Source organism: Ornithodoros turicata, chromosome 8, assembly GCF_037126465.1.
Source record: "Ornithodoros turicata isolate Travis chromosome 8, ASM3712646v1, whole genome shotgun sequence".
Lineage (NCBI taxonomy): Eukaryota > Metazoa > Arthropoda > Arachnida > Ixodida > Argasidae > Ornithodoros > Ornithodoros turicata.
Genome location: NC_088208.1, coordinates 26,661,720 through 26,680,342, shown reverse-complemented (window position 1 = coordinate 26,680,342; position 18,623 = coordinate 26,661,720). Strand labels below are relative to the sequence as shown.

Sequence of the window (18,623 nt, the reverse complement as noted above, 5' to 3'; positions counted from 1 at the left end):
AGTATGCTAAATTCGGGAAAAAATCGGGCTGAGTTACCCTAACTGTACTGGTTTGATACAAACGGTGGTGTAACTGCATTTGCTGCCAAACAAGTTAATGTGCTTTCTGACAGACGTCTCAGCGAGGGCAATTTGCTGAGTAAAACTCGGGTTTCACCCTAAAGAGGCAGCCTTCCAAGGGGGGGCCCAACCGACCCTCCCCCCTTGGATCCACCACTGCCTCTTGCTACAATGTTCTAGTCCCATAGGCAGCAGTAACAAGGCAGCGTGCACTCACTGGCTGTGTTTGGGTGACCGCTCCACTTGGGGCCTGGGGGTATGGAAGTCTCTGCTGCTGCACAGGAGCTGACACAGCAGGTACCCCAGGTTGCTGCTGCTGCTGCACTCCGGCTGGTGTCCCCATCGGTCGAGGTACGCCCACGGGTAAAGTACCGGGCCTCACCATTCCCTGTGGTACCTGAGCCTGTTGAGGTGTGCATTGAACAGTGGATATAACAATTTTCAATTACAACGCATTCACAACGCATGAAACACTGCAGCAGCTCTCAAAGCAACTGGGCACAATCAAGTCACATTCAAGGCTCCTCCTTATTTTTCAGAGTTTGTAATTAAGGCCCGACTTTTTAGGGTTACACCCAGTTACGCCCGATATTTTGCTTATCATTTTGCTGAAAAATAAAGCCCGAAAAAATCGGGCCCTATTTACTGAAATTGATCGATGAATCAATTACTGAAATTGAAAATACGCAACTGACTAAGCATTTCAACTGGGAGCTATACCCTTTGTTGCGATGACTGTCCATACGTTGCTTGTTGCTGTTGGTAGATTGGCGCACGTACAGAGTAGCTACCAGTAACACCCGCCTGCACGACACCACCTGCTGTTCCTTGCTGCTGCTGCTGCTGCTGTTGTTGTTGTTGTTGCTGCAGCTGTCTCTGTGGAATAACAAAAATTGCACGAAAATAAAGACCACATCCCAATTTGAATTGCGGGCCAGAAGGAGGTATGGTCCAAGGTCTTACCTGGAGCATTTGGTGTTTGTGCTGCATCATGAGGCGATGCTGCTGCTGCAGCTGCTGCAGTAATGCTCGTTGCTGTGGATTCAGTGTTGCCTGGTTCTGCTGCAGGTAGTTGAGGACTTGCAACTGCTGTTGGTTGAGGTAAAACGGAGGAGGAGCCACAACTCCAGGCGGCCGTGGCCCCACTATGTTCCCTGCCTCTGGAGCGGCACCAGGGGTCTGGAATTTTGTATTTTTATTTTTTTGTAACGACAGGTTGTATCTCATGCTGGAGAATGAAGGAGACCCAGAGACAGCCCAGGATGCACCATCACCAACCTGGGTCTACACAAACGGTCTCGACCTCAACTTCTGCACCCCACTACCATGGATAGAACATGAGTTAACTTCTGAGGATAGTAGCAATTTTGACGTAGTTGGTACATACTTGAACGGTTCATCCGCAAAGCAGAGAAAAAAGCCGAGCACACAGGACTACCGCTGAGAAGGTTGCTAGTTCAGTGGTAGTCCTGCATGTTCTCTGTCTTCAACTGCGTTTTGGTGATAAACCATTCCAAAGTTACTGTCATGCTTAGTTACATCCCCTTGTCCCTTGGGGGTTAGCTTTTCTCTAAGTCAGCAGGTTGAGATCCAGAAAGTTAAGCAGTAGCAACAATCCAGGACCTTTCAAAGCATATTACATAGGGGAGATGTTGGGACCAAGATGTTGTAAACTAGCAGGGCTTTCGCACAGCAAAAAGGCAATAAGCACACTACATCAGAGCCCACCGTAGCAAGTTTCCGCCACGTCAGCGCATGAGACGCTGTCTGCAGTACCACACCACCTCCGCGACCTTAACAGTGCCAAGGAAAGTAAAGAAGAAAAAAGAACAGAAAGAAACTGTCACTACTCACCACAGCCCTAGGAGATCCCGAAGTGACTTTGAGCTTCTTTGCACTGTTTCCATCTTGGTCCGTCTGATCAGACCCTCCAGGAGGATAACCCGCCATACCTTGAGTTTGATACTGTGCAGGCTGATTTCCACCAGTACTGCCCTGGTTCTGTGAAAGGTAGTACTACATCAAATCAGTGCGACCTACAACGGCTTGTTCAAAATGCCATACTGATTATTGCTGTTTCTATCATATAAAAAGGGGCATCCAGAAAGTAAGCTCTGACTGGCTCTTAAAAAAAAAAAACATGGAAACTTATTTTCAAAATGGTTTATTTTTAGTTAGTTTCCATCATTATTGCAGAATTTGTCATAGAAGGGCATCAACTTTTGCATCTCTTTATCATAGAATGATGGAGACTTTTACGAAACTAACTGACCTAGGAGGGCATCAACTTTTGAATCTCTGTATCATAGAACGGTGCAGACTTTCATGAAACTAACTGACATAGCAGGGCATCAACTTTTGAATCTCTGTATCATAGGATGCCAACTTCTATGAAACTAACGTATCGTGGGCCATCTTCTCCTTTCTTTTTTTGCCTTTGAGGAAACGGCGACTTCAACAAAATGTCATCATCGCCTGTCCTCGAACCGTCCCTTCGACTCCGTGCAGCAAATCTACGAGGTGTGCTTCTTTGTTGCCTTAAACATTTTAGAAAAGATAGATTTCTCAACACTGCCTCACTGTCTCAGAATGGCGTCTGCGACTTGCCAGTGGACAAACGCATCACCACAATAGTGACTGCAGTCCAGCAGCACCAATATGTGCAAACACAACTTAATTTCTAGATGCACCTCCCGTATGGGTTGATGATGATGATGATTCGGGTTTTCCTGGCGCACGAGCGATAAAGGCCACCCCTATCTGTACCACCCCAATGCTCAACATGTGAATGTGTTGGTATCACTTACCACAGGATAGGCACCATACTGCTGCTGCTGCTGCTGTATTGGTGGCCTCTGCGGTGCACCAGCTGTTGGTACCGCCCTGCTTTGTTGACTATTTTGACGAGATGCCATCTCCTGAGAAATTGGGATATTCCACGCATCCTCGATACAAGGAAGCTGACGCGGTCTGCATTGAGTAGCAGCGTGTCGGCACAAAAATCACACCGGAGAACAAAGATATGTGCACCTTACTTTTGAATATTTGCTGGAGGCGCACTATTCAGTTGCCCCTGCAGAAACTTCACCCTTGTACTCAAGTTCGAGCTCACTGTACCTACAACAAGGCAAAATGAGGTGTTAAGAGTTTTATTAGTTTGAATTGTTCAGAGCCCAGTAGAGCGCAGTGTGGAGCCCGGTAGAGAAAAAGCTACATTAAGACACTGCAACTAATTCGGAAGGATAAGGTGATTTTTACAAGTGCTTTTCTTAACCAGTCAGCAGTGCTGCATCCCTCAGCATTTACAGCAGCACATGGTGCTGTGGCTGGACAGAGTATTGAAATGTCCAACAACTGCATATAAATTGTGTAGTGCAGCAATATGTTTTTCCACTGTAAACTTTCCTAATTTACTTTTCCCTGTTTACCTTATTTTTCTGTGTCTGAGACTTGTGTTTGTGTGTGCATCCTTTTTTTATTTATTTTCCCCCTAGTATCGGGTTTTCGTTATGGATTACTTTTTCTGTGAGGAGACTCTCCGACTCGAGGGGGTTCTGCTGACGATGTGCACAACGCATTAGTCATACACGCGATAGGTATATTACCTTTTCCCTGCATGGCATTGAGATAGCACTTGAGTGCATCCTGTGGTTGGTTGCAGCTTTCGTAAAGAATGCCTAAATTCGTCCATGCTGGAGTGTGGCCTTTGTCTAGTTGCACTGCACATATATACGCTTGCAAGGCATCCATCGGCTGACTCTGTTGCTGGTACAGCACCCTAAGGGACAAAAGCAAGTAAGCATACACCGTGGGCATACCCTGTCACATCCGATGCCTACCCTATGGAGCACCAGGTGTCAGCGTTGGCCTCGGCCTTGTCAACAGAGTTTCGATACGAAATGAACGCATCATGCACTTTTCCCAAGCTTGCAAAACAGCGTCCCAGGAAGTAAAGGCTCTGCCCACTGGATGGGTCGGCTTCAATTGATCGTTGCAAGCAATGAAGTGCCTGCCCTTGGCGCTGCCCTTTCTCACCCAAGGGCTCAAGGGTGTGGTGCATCCAACCTAAATCGCAGATGTTTCTTTTTTAATCATTCCTTGCGTGCTGAATGATGATGGAACATCAATCATTCAATTTTTCAATCATTCCTTCAGTCAATCAATATTTTCAATCAATTTCTTAAATTATTCTTACAATCAATTAATTTTTTAAATAATTCATTCAATAAATCAATAAATTTTCTAAGTTATTCCTTCAATCAATCTTTTTTTTTCGGTCATTCCTTTAATCAATCAATTTTTTTCAATCATTCCTTGTGTGTACGCATGAAATGCCACTATAAAGTGGAACCATTGTTCGGAAACCATTGTAGCTCAATGTTCGACAAATACCATTCTCCTTAAAGCTACGAGCTACGTCATTCGTGATTTATGAGTGAAAGGACGCACAATTTACAGTTTTCCCGTACCCCTATTCCGCACGAAGTGTGACAATGTGGAGAGGCCTTCGGGTCGGTCGCCCTAAACGATCTTCTGCAATGATTGGAAAAATCGTTTGAGGAAACCAACAAGAGTGTGCTCTGCATGGCCGGCCTTCTTGAGAACAAGAGGGCGAGGGAAACCGTAAATTGCTGCTTTCTTCGCTCATACATCACGAAGGACGCAACAGATGAACCATGTTCCTTTTGAGTTGGTGTCAACGTAACGTTACTTTTCCGTTTGCGAGGAGAAATTCTTGCACTTCAGTGTCCCTTTAATAGTCTGAGGGAAGGTCTAGACAGTACACCTCATTCACCCTACAGAATGCTGAAGAATAATGGAACAAAATGACACTGCTGCTTCTCCCAACTTGCATGATATAGGAACTGAATTGCAAATTCAATTTTTGTTGGACGACATCAAGTAGTAATGTATTTATTAAACAGTTTGCGCTTGCAGTAATAGCTCATCATTATACGGCAAACTGAGAAGCTTCAACGCTCGCCGTAAGTATGCTCGTTACTTACCCAGCTGCCTTAATGTTTCCGCCCTTACAGAGCGGGGTAGGTCCTTGAGCTCGAGCAGCTGCTCGTACGTTTCTTTGGCCTGCTTGTATTTGCCCTGCATGACAACAAAGAGCAAAAATTAGTACAGTACTATGTGCATCGCTAATTTTCGTACTATGTTTTTACTATGTACTAATTTTTGCACTGACCTGAACTTCTAGGACGTGAGCAATGTGAAATCGTACTGAAATATTGAAATAGCGGTTACCAATATTCACTCATTACAGGAGTTCAGCCATCGGTGTCAATACCGTTGACACTGCTACCTACTTTCTGCGTTTGTGAAACTGCTTGGCCTGGAATCGTTCTGCGCTAGATGGAAATGCTGAAATACAATACAGAACAGAATTCATGAAATGCCACTCATTTTCCACCCCAATTTTTGCTTTGCGCAACAGAAGAACAATGACATCATAAAGACGCCACAAAATGAGGTCAGTGCACATCATGTGCTTCAGATAATGCACTATGACAGTTTGTATTTGTGCAGAGAGGGGGGGGGGGGGGTTAAAATTTGGAAAAGCCACGTGACGAAGTGGCTATCCGAGATAAATTAGGGGCACCGGGGATGGGTCATGCACGGGGCCCCCTCCTCACGTCTCGATAACACAGTCCAGGTATTTCTTCTTTATATGATTAAGATAAGCCTAGGGTCCCACGGGCCCCTGAAGTGACCCACGGGCACCACCCCCGGCTGCCCCACCTTCTCGCCAGCCCTGGGTATTCGTAGAGCAGTGTGGGGTCCACAGAAGAAACCACGTGCGCTTCACTTTGGAATCTATCCTCCCTTGTCTGGGCAAGGAACCAATAGGGTCGCTCCGTGGGCAATAGGGGAGAGAGGGAAACTGAAGAGGTGAGCCAAACGCCACATAGATACAGAAGGCCTGCTTAATTACTCCTCTCCCTCATTCGCTACGTGGACACAAAGTCAGAATTCGTCTGCTACCGCGATTCGCCGTTCTGCCCATTCAGGAACTCCCAAATTATTGGCACATTTGAACCTGTAGACTAAAAGTGCAAAAAACTTTCCAGAAAATGTCTTGAAAAAAATATGGAACCGTTTTGCGCTTTATTTTGTTTTCCCATTTAGTACGTGGGGACGTTCTCTACTCGCAGACGACAGTGGCTGCCCATGCGGCTTACGGTGGCTCGTCTCCATGGCTACGAACACTGAATGCACGTTCGTGATTGGCTGCGGCCGTTAAAAATACGACCCTGATTGGCTGACTCTTAGTCGTTACGTCACGTCGACAGGTAAGCAGGCTTTCTCTGTCTAGGTGGTGTTGGATAAGCAGACGGCCAGGCATGGTGTTTTTCTTCAAAACGAAGTTTTGTTCGCTGGCATAATTGAGATAAATATGTCTTCAAGGAAGCATCTGACTACAAATAACTCTCGTGCCAGCCCTTTCGCTCGGAATCGACGTACTTCCCGAGTCGGGCCCGTCTTGTCGTGAATGCTGCTAGCGGGCCCGCACCCACGTGGAAGCGCAAACAGAACTCTTCAGCTCGCGCCCCGTTTCCGTAACGCTCCGCCAGGTTGGTCACGTGTCCGCGTCCTCTCCCCTACCCAAGCCCGGCGCAAAGGGAATGCCCTCGTGTCGTCACACTGACGTCACGTATGCGTCTCCCTGCGCGCGAATTTCAAACCGTCCCGATTCCAACGATTTATAATGCCGATAATAAGTCACGTTGTTCACGACGCCCGATTAATAAAGCAGGGATTCGGTAAATCATTGAAATATACTGGCCGCGACAATATACAAAAATGTTATGTTTGGGCAGTGAACTGTCCGTCCAAATTCAAGAATTACATCATAATAATGATCGCGAGCAATCTGTACACTCAACAGTTCACAGACTACTTTATGTGCAATTACTCTAGATACGAGGTTAGGAACTGGATCCATAGAACTTCCTAATCATCAAAATGCTTCCGAGGAAGGCGGTGATGCGTTGACGCTTTGGCGGGGCACTCGCGGGCATACTGCGGATAAGTTCATTGCAGAGAACAGCATGCTTGCACCCGATTCATGTTCACCGAAACTTCGTTTCCCCAAAACGCCTCATGTTCCCTGCAAAAAATATGAAATTTCATGACTAACCTTTAACGACGAGTCATAGTCGGTGAGGACCTTGAACATCAAACCTAGACGAAGATGGATCTCATTGGCCCGAGGGAAACCCGGGTTCGTGTACAGAACTTGCCGGAATGCCTTGATTGCCCTGCAAGACAAGACGACCCAATACTTCAGGACGGGAACGCAAAAGATCTCTCACGGAGCACAAGGTACCATGGCAGTGCGGAAAAAAACACAAGGTTCGTTGTCACGCTACCAAATTGAGCCACAAACGAAAACGCTCCATCACAGCTGACGTCCGAGACATGTTGTTACACACCGGAACAAACTCTTCTTCCTCTTCGTCGTGCGATATATATCTTGCTTTCATTCATATATAGTAAAAAAATAAATAAAACTACGAAGTCAAAGCGGGTCTGTCATTTTACTTCTCAGCCGGAACGTGTGTGAGCAAAGCAAGAAGAAACAGATGAGTAACGTAGAGGATGAACAACGATGATTCGACGCTCAAGTGGCTCAACCCAAGAGGGTCGGTAACTTCTAAACATGCGATAAATAAATTCTGGGGTGAAATATATCCAATGCCGTAAGAGCGCACAAGCTCTGGCGATTGCGAAGCAACAAACGCAAAAAAAGAAAGAAAGAAAAAGTTAAGCAAATACAAGTGCCGCCGGAAGGCAGAAATAAATACCCTTCACAGAAATGCCGCATCTCTGATTGGTAGATTATTTTGTTCCTGATTGAACAGTAACACAACACGGCGAAGCGCAGTGAACTCTGTTGTACTTTTAAAACGAATTTTTATTAATGTCTTAACCACGAAACGGTTACACGGCGTGCCATTGTGTACGAAGCCAAAAAAGAAAACTCTGTTCGTACCTCCAATTTACTTTCACTACCCCTTCCTCTGAGACATTGGAAAAAAGAAAAAGGAAGTAAGAAATGGGGGGGGAGAGAAAAGAAAGAGGGGAAGTGCCTCGAAAACGAGCACCTACGAAAATAATCCCCGCCCTTTCCTCGTAGCTTCTCAAGGACAAGAAGCGAGTCAATGTCATTACCCTCTGAGGAAGACGAAACTGTACAACCTTGCCCCTCTTTCGCCCCTCCCCTCCCCCCTCCTTCCATTTTTCTCCTGGGGGCAAACAGGGGCGGGAGGTGCCCCTCTCAGGAGCCAAGAAGGCAGAAATTTTTTTTTTTCTTTCTTTCTTTCCTGATACCACGTCATCTTCCTGCCCCTCATCAGCCTCCCCACAGTTCGGACGGTATAAGAGCGATTAGGATTTAGGAATAGCTTCTTTTCGCACCCATGTTCTCTGCTTCTCTCCTGTCTTTGTTTAATTCCATGTTACAAGCACGGAAGGGAAATTTCTCGGCGGGGACGTATACCTAGAAACCGATTTGTAGTGCGTGGTGTCGGCTGAGAATGAGATATAGACGACAAAGGATAAAGGAGCAAACGTTACATATAATCGGGCTTTTGTGAGCAAATGAGCGAACAGTAAGACACTGAGTAATCTTAGCCTGCGGCACGCTCAACTCTCTTTGTTTCTGTCTCGTATCGTAACTTCTGCACACGCAGTGTCCTGAGTTAGCCAAGACAAGTATGCTCTATAGTTTGACGATACTAATATCTATAGCTACCATAGGTTCAAACTTTTCCGATCGATCAGACAAAAAGGCATCAGAACCACAACGATATTATTGTTTAGCTAGATTTAGGGAAAGTTTCTCTTGGAAAAATTAAGACATCCTCCGTTGCTGCTGGCCAACACAAAACCTGAGTACGCGCCATATTTTCGCCGTTGTGCGAAACAAATAATGTATTTCTTTGCAATACGCTGACTTGCATAAAAATTTGTTAGAATGCCCATAGTTCATGTAAGCTTGAGCAAATATTTACTATATTATCTATTTTCCTCTTGACATCTATACAACGAATCCAGCTGCATCAAACACCCGGAAAAATAAATCCAATTAACGTTAACTTATCCCAGGTAAAGCTAGGGTTGGGAATCCCGGGCCACTTATAGAGTCCCGGGATTTCTAGATTTTTCTCGACCCATCCCGGGACGGGATTCCGGGATTTCGTCGCGACAGCTCCAACAATAGTCTTGCAGTATTCATTGCGAATTCTGAAATCCCTGATTTTTTTTTATCCCGGGATTTCGGGACGTAAAAAACATCCGGTAATCTCGGATCCCCAACACAATATAGGAAGTTAAATCCGCTGTATATCATGACGCGCCCTCTATTACGAAAACGAAGGAAAACGCCGTATAACACAAGGAGGTGAGGTTGAGGTGACAAGGAGGTTTTTTAATACTACGCCCGCCAAGTCACGTACTACTACTCTTCCAGCCTGTTTTCCCTGAGCAACGCATTTCTTGGGGGAGGAGCTTGTCTCCGACCTGTATGTTGCCAAATGTTAATACAGATGTCAGTGCAACTTCCTGGCCCCATCCTGGCGGCAAACAGAGAAACGCATACCGGGAAAATCCGACAAGGACGGCGGACGACCGGAATAAACAGGGAAGGGAGAAGGGCCCTTTTGCTACTGACGTGTTCAATGGCCCCCGTCACGAACGCTGGAGAAACACTCATCGGACGCGCATCTAAATATAGGAAAAAAACTCCGCGAGGGGAGTCAGCTGGAAGAATGTATCTGGTAGGAATAACAAATAAGAAACGTAGGTATCGTGACGAAGTGTATTAGGTTACAATAACGAAAGGGTAAAAAAGGTAAGGGTGAGTTGGTACGTGATGAGGGAGTTTGTAAAACCAGAGACAGAAAAGAAACGAGGTGAGCCCACAAACCAACAGCTTTATGAAGAGGGGGAACAGAAGGAACACGAGCGACAGCCCCACTGGAGTATTCTAGTCGGAAAACGGTGAAAAACTGCTCATTGGGCGGATGTTCCACCGCGTCTTATGTTGGGCATTCGCACGAGCGCAGGAACGTACTGTGCGCGTAGCAGACGACAGGGCCAATGGTGTCGTCTGCTACCAAATATCTTGTGGCTGAGCCGAAAGAAAGTATGACGTTTTTCGCATCTTCCACTGGAGTATTCTTGCGAATGTTGCTCGTGTGAGTACATACACGCGGTGTCTCCCTCGGCCCCTCTCAGAAGGCTGTTGAGTGCCTTGTTTGGCTCTCATTAAAGAGTTGCTCTGTTCCAGTTCGTGTTCGGTTTGTCTCGTTTCTTCCCCATTTCGGATTATGCATCTCTCTCTCTCTTACAATAAGACACTCATATGCAGACGTTAAAGCCCCATAACACGATCTTTCAGCTGTTCTTTTTGTACGTGAACGGAGCTCGCACTTTTAATGCGTTAGCATTAGAACCCCAACGTAGGAAAAAATTGACCGTCGACGAGTCTCTGTTTGAGACCTCGGCATTGGATTGGAATCAAAGGCGAAACAGCTCAAACTCCCGAACCGTACCTCTAGGTTTAAGGTGGCAGATACTCTACAATGTTAGCTAATGCTAACACATATTTACCTCATAAATTTCATTGATCGCACTCATCACTTTTTTTTATACCGCTTCGAAATGTTTACTTTCTTGGGGCAAAGGATTACACAGAACTAAGCGGGACAGCTTTCTTCTCTGATGCACCGCCTTGCCGAAGTATATACACAGGCTGTAAGAATAAAGTAAGTCCCCCCCCCCCAATTGAAGGGCAATTACAACTTCTAGCTCTCTATAGATTGAAATTACTCCCCATTTTAGTCCCCTTTCCCTAAATTTGTTAAGAGTGCAAATAGTTCCTAAATAGTCCCTTTTCCTTCCTCTCATTAGTATACCCATTAGGAAGATGCCCATAAGACAGAAGAACAGCACGGAAAGGACTAGGATGTATCAGCTTTTTAAAGTGGCCCACAATTCCCTTCGGGTCGCAGAAGGACAGCCGATTAACGTAGGAGGTATGAAAGTGAGACACACAAACAGCGTACACGCCTACGAAGGAATCGTACAATTACAATGCATTGCGGGTCAGTGAACTTTACGAGCAACGTGAAAGGAAAAGGCGAACAGTTCTACACAGTGCGTCGGCGTGTCGCTGGCTATTCATAGTAAGAAACGGAGCAAGGCTGCTCTAACGATAGCGTGTTCACGGAAATGTGTCACAGAGGAACTGATACCCATTTCTCTACAGTCTCGCTGAGATACGAGAAAGAAAATGAAGAAAGAAAAAAAAAAACATGCGGAAATTGCGTTATTGCAACGAGAAAGTGACATCTGGTGATATTGCCCATCATCACGGCAATCGTTTCCGATAAAACCATTCCTGTATGCCTAATTTGTGAGATTTCCAGTATATCGGAAGACGTTCACGTGCGGAAATTGCATTATTGCAACGAGAAAGTGACATCTGGTGATATTGCCCATCATCACGGAAATCGTTTCCGGTAAAACCGTTCCTGTAGGCCTAATTTGTGAGATTTCTAGTAGATCGGAAGGTGTGTTCACGATAACAGTTAAGAAAAACATGATAAGCAGGTCACCCTCTGTCTTTGGAACTTAGTGACATCACATTGTTAAGCTTGGATTCTACAACGTATTCTATCGTATCGTTGTCGCAGAATTCTGCCGATGCAGGAAAGCTCCCTATTCCTTTGAAAAGGCCGACATCACGCTCTAATCTTAAGAAGTCGTACGCCCCCCCCCCCCCCCCCCCCCCCCGATTCCCACTCCGTATCGCTGTCAGTCAATCACATATCAGCAACGTGATGTCAGCCGCTGGAAATGGTTCAGGATTACCATGTCTTCGGAAACGTTATCGTGAAACTTGTATGTTCTCGCTTTTTTAAAACTCGCTTTTGATTTGACAGTTGCCTTTATCGCGTCGTGCTCGTAGAATGTTCCCGACCTACTAGATCTCCCACCGTATGTCTCGCTCCCCAGTTTCGTTCTTTACGTCTATTCGTCGTCGATTAGAAAGTACACATTTCAACAACTAATACATCTAAAGAGAGTGGTCTTTTGTTTCCGCGCCCCAGTTCCAATCGCAGTGAAATGGACGCAAAAAAAACGTACCTGACAGTCACTTCCAACGTGACCTTCAGCAACCGGTAACCAAAAAGATATCACACATACACACACAATCGCGATGTCGGCGACATTAATCCAATCTCGTCAAGTATATAACACACTCCCGGTGTCACATCCGAAGGCTCTCACTTCACACACACACACAAACCATCCACCAAGAGGACGACGTAGCACGAATCAACGGAATGACGCACAAATTCCTCGCCGCGAAACAGCGTAAGAAAGCACGTTTTCACGGCAGCTCACAATACGGTTATTTAAAAGTCCGCCTTGCGTACTCCATTCATTGAGAAAGAACACCCTCAACCTGCGCTACGCAATCCCTTTCGCCATCTTTCCCCCACTCCCCCTCTCATTCCCCTCTCGGCCACCGGAAGTTCAACCGGAACCGGCATGTGTCAAGCAGACGCAACCGCGGCTGACTCAAAACATTATCCTTTATATCTTTGTCTCGCTCACTCTCTCTCTCTTAAGTCATCTCCCAGTATTTCTTGTACGTCTTCCTCTCCCGTTTTATCTTTTAAGTTGTTTTCGCGAGAAGTCATTTGCATGGCGCGCGCGCGCGTGACTGCCGGGTGGATCCGCGCGAGAGCCGGTTCTCGCGTTGTTAGCAAACTGGACAGGTCACAGCAGCGTCATCGCTTGGACGGCGGCCAGGCGTTGACGTCACGAGGAACTGGAGGTGACGTACTGAATCGTCCCTCTCGGTAGATGGATGGAGGTGGGGAGGGTGTAGCTCTCTGAATTGCATGCGTGGGCGGCCGATAACCAACGTGATACGTGAAACGTAAGGTACTACATTTCTCAGAAAGGAATGACTGTTTAAAGCTCAAAACATGTCTCTTTTCTTTTCTTTCTGTCTCTAATCTTGGACTGTATTTTTCATACCAGCTCGACAGATGGGGTGCATTTGGTGAATTTCCACAAAAATGTTGATGGTTGCCAAGGTCGCGCTGAAGGCTGTGCTGTCCGCAGACTTTCCAGAAGAATGTCGGCAGAGTTTCCCCAGAAGACGGCCCAGGACGCAAACTGACCCGTCACACTCCTTCCTGCTGTCACTCTCTCCGTCTGCGCACGCCTCCACGCCGCTTACACGGAATAATAATAATAATAAAAAAGACAATGCTCGTACCTAGAAGAAGGGCGCCCTTGACAATGAAGCGAGGATAGCCGTATCCGATCACGTCGTTGACTTGGCTAGGAACCACGCGCATCGTTTAAATTCAGGGCACACTGGCAGCCCTCACGTATCACCAGGATGAAGATGATCATCATCACTATCATCATCATCATGTGACGTAACAAAAGCGGAGGAACCAACCGGCACCCATGAAATTTGTGGACGTCGGCTTGCTTGCAGCATATTCCCCCGAATTGAAGGCTAAACACCCATTACTACACTTTCCATATAAAAAATAAAAATAAAGCAACATTCATACGTTCCCAAGTATAGGTAGAAAATTGTTTTCATAGAGGAGCTAAAAAAAAAAGGTAATATAAATGCATCGCTTACCGCAAGCGAAAACGCTACTGCTCGTATGCTCTTCGGGGGCAGAAAGCACGCAGGCCGGTCACTCCAAAACGATAGCGAGAGGTGGAATATACTAGTATGTCCGCGTTTCTGAACAATCGGATGAAATTCCAGCGTCGATTAGATAGTATTTACGACGGTAGTGTTCCAGATATGCATAAAAGGGGCCACTTCAATTGTGAGCACCTGAGAAATCATATTCCGATAACGTATACGTGCGCACAGAGATAATTCACTCGGTGTTGCCTTCGCCTTTCGAATGCATGACGTATATAGAGGGGGATGGTGGGGGGGGGGGGGGGTGAGATGAAAAGTATGGCAGTTGTATAGGGCAGCCCTTGTCCATGAATAAGAAAATGAATGCAACTGAAAGAATGAATCTCCAACCCCGAGAGATCTAAATAAAGGCGTCGTTTCACCGCGTAGTGCAAAATACCTCTGCAGTAGTTACTTTTTTCACTGGGTAATCTAATTCCTGTTTGTGTCTACTTGAATCGTTCTGTCTCGTAGATATGCGCATATGTTTGATATATATATATGATGTGTTCTGTATGCCTGCCTAAACTGATCTATGCATGTCTTTAGTGGGCCCGGCACTAGCTGTAAGCCAAGGGACCACACATTTTTATGACAATATAAAGTCACATGTATGAACTATTGCGATAGCTTGCAAATAACTGACCACAAATATGGCCTTCGCGTTGTAACATTAACACCTGTTACACCCACCTGCATACCTATTTGTTTGAAGTTACAAAAAAAGTCTGGGCTGCTTCTGGAAAAAGGGATCTGTAAGTCCAGTCTGGATGCAAAACTGCCATTTAATCGTCTCTTTCTGTCGCCTTCTAACCAGTTCCAGCCACCGTGGATATGCGCAAAGCTTCTTAACGTCCTCTTAAGCTCCCTTTTCAGAACCATTCTCCTTCTTCTTTTTTTAGTCCTCTTGAACGACGCTAAGTCGTCTAGCCAAGAATTATAGCGCCAATGCACTCGCCACAAAGCAAAACGATAACACAAATGCCACAGGCTTCATACATAATGGAGACACAGGCAATACATTATCATTCGTGATACACACCCAAAACCTACCAAAGAACTTTCCGTTTTCTCGCCTAGCAAAGCGCCCAAACTCGTAGCAGACGACAACAGAGAGGTCAGACGTCTGCTCACCCCGCGGTTACGTGCCCGCGGTCGTCTGCGTCCCTTTCCCATGAGTCTCAGTCGTCTGCATTACATCTCGCGCTGCTTATCGTCTATCTAACGCTATATCGTCTTATATCTGTTTTTGTACAGCGTGTCCACTACAGAAGTGGTTGGTTTTCTCGACGGAGATTTTGCGTCGAAAAGTCGCGTCCTTCCGGGTTCTTGATAGGGAGAGAGAGAGATGAGAGAGTGTTAAGGCGCAGACAGGATTGAATTAAGACTGCAGCAGTTAATGCTGGGAGCGAAGTGACTGCTGTCTGGGTGTGAGACAGGGATTATGCAAGGAAACGGGTAGTTACCGCGGCAAGTTTTCTCGCTGGGCATACAAGTGACTGTTGATGTAATGCGAACATGGGCGTCAATCAGGTGTAAGGGTCTCTGAACTTGCAGAGCTTGTTACACTCTAAGAAAAAATAAAGGAATAATTTTACTCCTTTTGGAGACTAAATGCATTGCCCCAAAAAAATCTGTAGGGCGGCAGAAAAGAAGACGTGGGGTGATTCACGCAGGACAACGCAACGTTTCTGCAGAAGTTGTCGCAGGCTTCAGTAACGCTGTCATTAGTCCCACATTAATAACTTATAAGACGTGAGGTTGCAGCCTGTTCAAGCACGCAAGTTCTGAGGATGCAAAAACGCAACCACTACTCCCCCGATATTCTATGCGCTACAGTAGGCATCTTGAGACGCGCCAAGTCGTGATGCGCTGCAGAATGCACAGGACAGACACGGAAAAGGCACTCGACGTCAAGAACTTACTCGGCGACTGGCCAACCGCATATCGACATGACGTGTTCCACTCTGTTTTCCTTCCGTACGACTTTTGTGGAACAAACATCGTTTTAGAAACCTGGTAGTGACTCTTCGCCACCCTAAGCGTGCGGGGGTAACCGGCCCAATGTTAGAGTTGGGACAACTTCTCCGTATTTTTACTTTCCAAACCAAACCAGTCAACCTTGAGATTGGGAGACGATGGCGAATTACGACAGTCACTATAGTTCCGGTTAGTTTATAATATTTACGTTAGCTTAGTGATATTTTAGGTTAGTTTATTGCGGCTTTGGCAGTTTGCCTCGCCCCCACAAATCCCACTTCGACAGTGGGGTGAAGCCGACTTGCGGAATGGTGACGCCAACCAAAGGGAAAACAGGACAATTCCGTCGGTTGTCGTCCCTCAAGGAATGTCACCGCGTCCAGATTATCACCAGTTCGCTCGCATCCTACTCTTACGTTCAACGCTATAAGTGGCAGATCACGTGACCCTGGGGCACGGCCAAGACGACACTTTCCCGTCAATGCTCCACCCACCGGAAACGAATCGTAGACTCTGCAAAAACAGCCAGTGGCGACTTCCGGTGGCATTCACCTTCGATACTTCGCGTACCGCACAGCAAATCACTCTCATCCGCGTTCGAGCGACTACACATATATACGACACCGAAACAAAGCGCGTTACTCCAGCAGTTGACTGGGACACCTACGCTCCCAGTCGCTGCAGGAAATCGGAGGCCAATAAGAATAGGAGAGAATGATATTCGTTGTAGGAAATGAGGCGTCACGGACCGGTGCTTCCGCCGAGTGTGGTATATAGTCCCCGGCTATATCTGAACCGCCATCGTGTACGACAGACCGCGGTTAGCGAACGATTTTTCTCGCCCGTCGGTGTTCGAGTGGCCCTCGCGTACAGCTCCGGTCAACCTTAATAATAACACTTAAAAAAATGATCTCGTTCCTGAGTGCGATTACAGCAACCGTTGGAGCCATGAGGAAATGTCAATTGAACAAAAATTACTCTGTTAGTTTAACGCGAGCATTTTATTCGCTTAACATTCCCCCAGTGCCCCAAGGGCGGCTTTTATCGCGTTGCGAAATGAGAGCGAATTTTTTCCAGTGTTATTATTAAGGTTGACCGGAGCTGTACCACGGTGTTTGTTGTGGCCGACTAGAGTCCGTTTATCCTGTTTATGTTGGCGCTTTGTTCTTTCTCGTTGTCTCACAGTGTACGGCGCACTGTTGGCGTACATGCCCTCAGTGCGGCTCAACGACGTCTAAATGCTTTTTCTTTTCCGACTCCGCGTTAGCGCCGCGAAGCAACTGTGGCTATGTGCGGCGTACAGGTGGAGAGGGGACGGGAGGAGGGGATAGGGGGCATTAGCAAAGAGTAGCAAGCCGTACCGTCTGGCTGACCACTCTAAACCCATAATAAGGAAGGAAGGCATTAGCATACGTCCTCGGCCAAGTTCACGGGGAACTATGCCGGCATCCGCGTCCGGGATTTCTACGCTGCTGGCATCCAAGCCCTCGTGAAACGCTGGGACAAGTGCATTAGTGCATCTGGAGATTACGTTGAAAAATAAAACTAATTTCTTGCCTCTAAGTTCATTTTACTTTTGCGAAAAATGAAAAGTCCCGGTTTGACTTGAACGCCCCTCGTATTCCCAAGATTATTTCCCAAATTATTAGGCGCACTCGAGCTGGAAACACAGGAGGCAGTGTGGCTGGGCGGGGTCCCTAGTACCTTCCATTTTGGCCACCCACACAACGGAAAGCATATTTAACCGACTAACGCTGATCTAGCAAAGCGATTCTCTTTCACACAGATCATCACTACATCCCCGTAAGATACTATCAAGCTCACCTGCTCTACACAGCGAAGGATGCGTTAAATCCAAATCCGAAAGGAGTCTTCAAGCACAACTCGACCGCACACGGCTAAATATCACCGAAGACGACTGAGACCCAACGACTCACACAGCCAGAAGCGGAAGAACAAGTCGGAGGCTGCGAAAAAGTCTCCAAGAAGCACCCACAACATTGGCAGCTATTGGCCGGGAGAGAGTTATTTTACCACCCTCGGCAGGGATACCATATAACCAATTAGTTTCGAAACATTATCGGTTGCCGAAAAAAAAAAGGAATTCTATTTTTTTACAAGGGGGCTATATACCGCAGAAAGAAGCAGGGAACGGACCTCTGTGAAAGGTACGGAGATGGGCGCTCAGCAGCAGCAATAAAGTCATCAAGACAAGAATTAGACGGACACCGCGGGTACACAGCACCAAGGAACCCCAACTTCAAACGACATCGTCACAGAGATAGGACAAACAAGTTGAATTGTTATGGGTGCAGGTGCGGAAAGAAGAGGGGGGTCACCAATTAGTGGCGCCCAACTGACCAGAGGGAAAGTGCCGGGAAAGGAGGAGGTTTTGGGATGGGGGGGGGGGGGGGGGGTCGGGAAGGACCGCTTCGTTCCCAGAAAGGTTTCGCTGCTAATTGGTGCGGTGGTGGTTCCGAGCACAGCGGGCGTTAGTGTGTCGGTGTTTCGGTCTGCAGTCGTTTCGACCGGCATCTACGATAAAAACAAAAAAATAACGCTGATTTAAAAAAAAAAGAAACGAAAGACGGCTCGTTCGGCATTTAAGGCGGACTCACTTCTTCAGAAAGTGTATGGGGAATTTTTGTTGACAGGGTTCTCGTAAACTTCGCTAAATTTCTGCAGGAAACAGGGGGATGCCACGATATTCCACCGCTAAGAATCCACCGTTTAGAATACCAGATTTCTGAATTAAAGCTTTAATATGAAGAATGGCGGAATGACAGTGCTGAATAGTACATATTACTGACAAACTTCCCAGTACTGCGTGATTTTGACG

At 46.6% G+C, this 18,623-nt stretch overlaps 1 protein-coding gene across 1 annotated transcript in view; it reads right to left on the bottom strand.

Annotated features, from left to right (window-relative positions):
* The window catches only part of LOC135366792 (histone demethylase UTY-like), a 101,643-nt gene that overhangs the window by 9,670 nt on the left and 73,350 nt on the right, over nucleotides 1–18,623 (bottom strand). The window contains exons 6-17 of the mRNA XM_064599708.1: nucleotides 7,208–7,328; nucleotides 5,376–5,430; nucleotides 5,255–5,289; nucleotides 5,067–5,160; nucleotides 3,900–4,125; nucleotides 3,666–3,838; nucleotides 3,096–3,177; nucleotides 2,868–3,030; nucleotides 1,915–2,061; nucleotides 1,024–1,239; nucleotides 781–936; nucleotides 278–463 (exon numbers count right to left, since the gene is read on the bottom strand). Of these exons, the coding sequence (XP_064455778.1) occupies nucleotides 278–463; nucleotides 781–936; nucleotides 1,024–1,239; nucleotides 1,915–2,061; nucleotides 2,868–3,030; nucleotides 3,096–3,177; nucleotides 3,666–3,838; nucleotides 3,900–4,125; nucleotides 5,067–5,160; nucleotides 5,255–5,289; nucleotides 5,376–5,430; nucleotides 7,208–7,328 (1,654 nt within the window). The remainder of the gene's footprint in view (nucleotides 1–277; nucleotides 464–780; nucleotides 937–1,023; nucleotides 1,240–1,914; nucleotides 2,062–2,867; nucleotides 3,031–3,095; nucleotides 3,178–3,665; nucleotides 3,839–3,899; nucleotides 4,126–5,066; nucleotides 5,161–5,254; nucleotides 5,290–5,375; nucleotides 5,431–7,207; nucleotides 7,329–18,623) is intronic.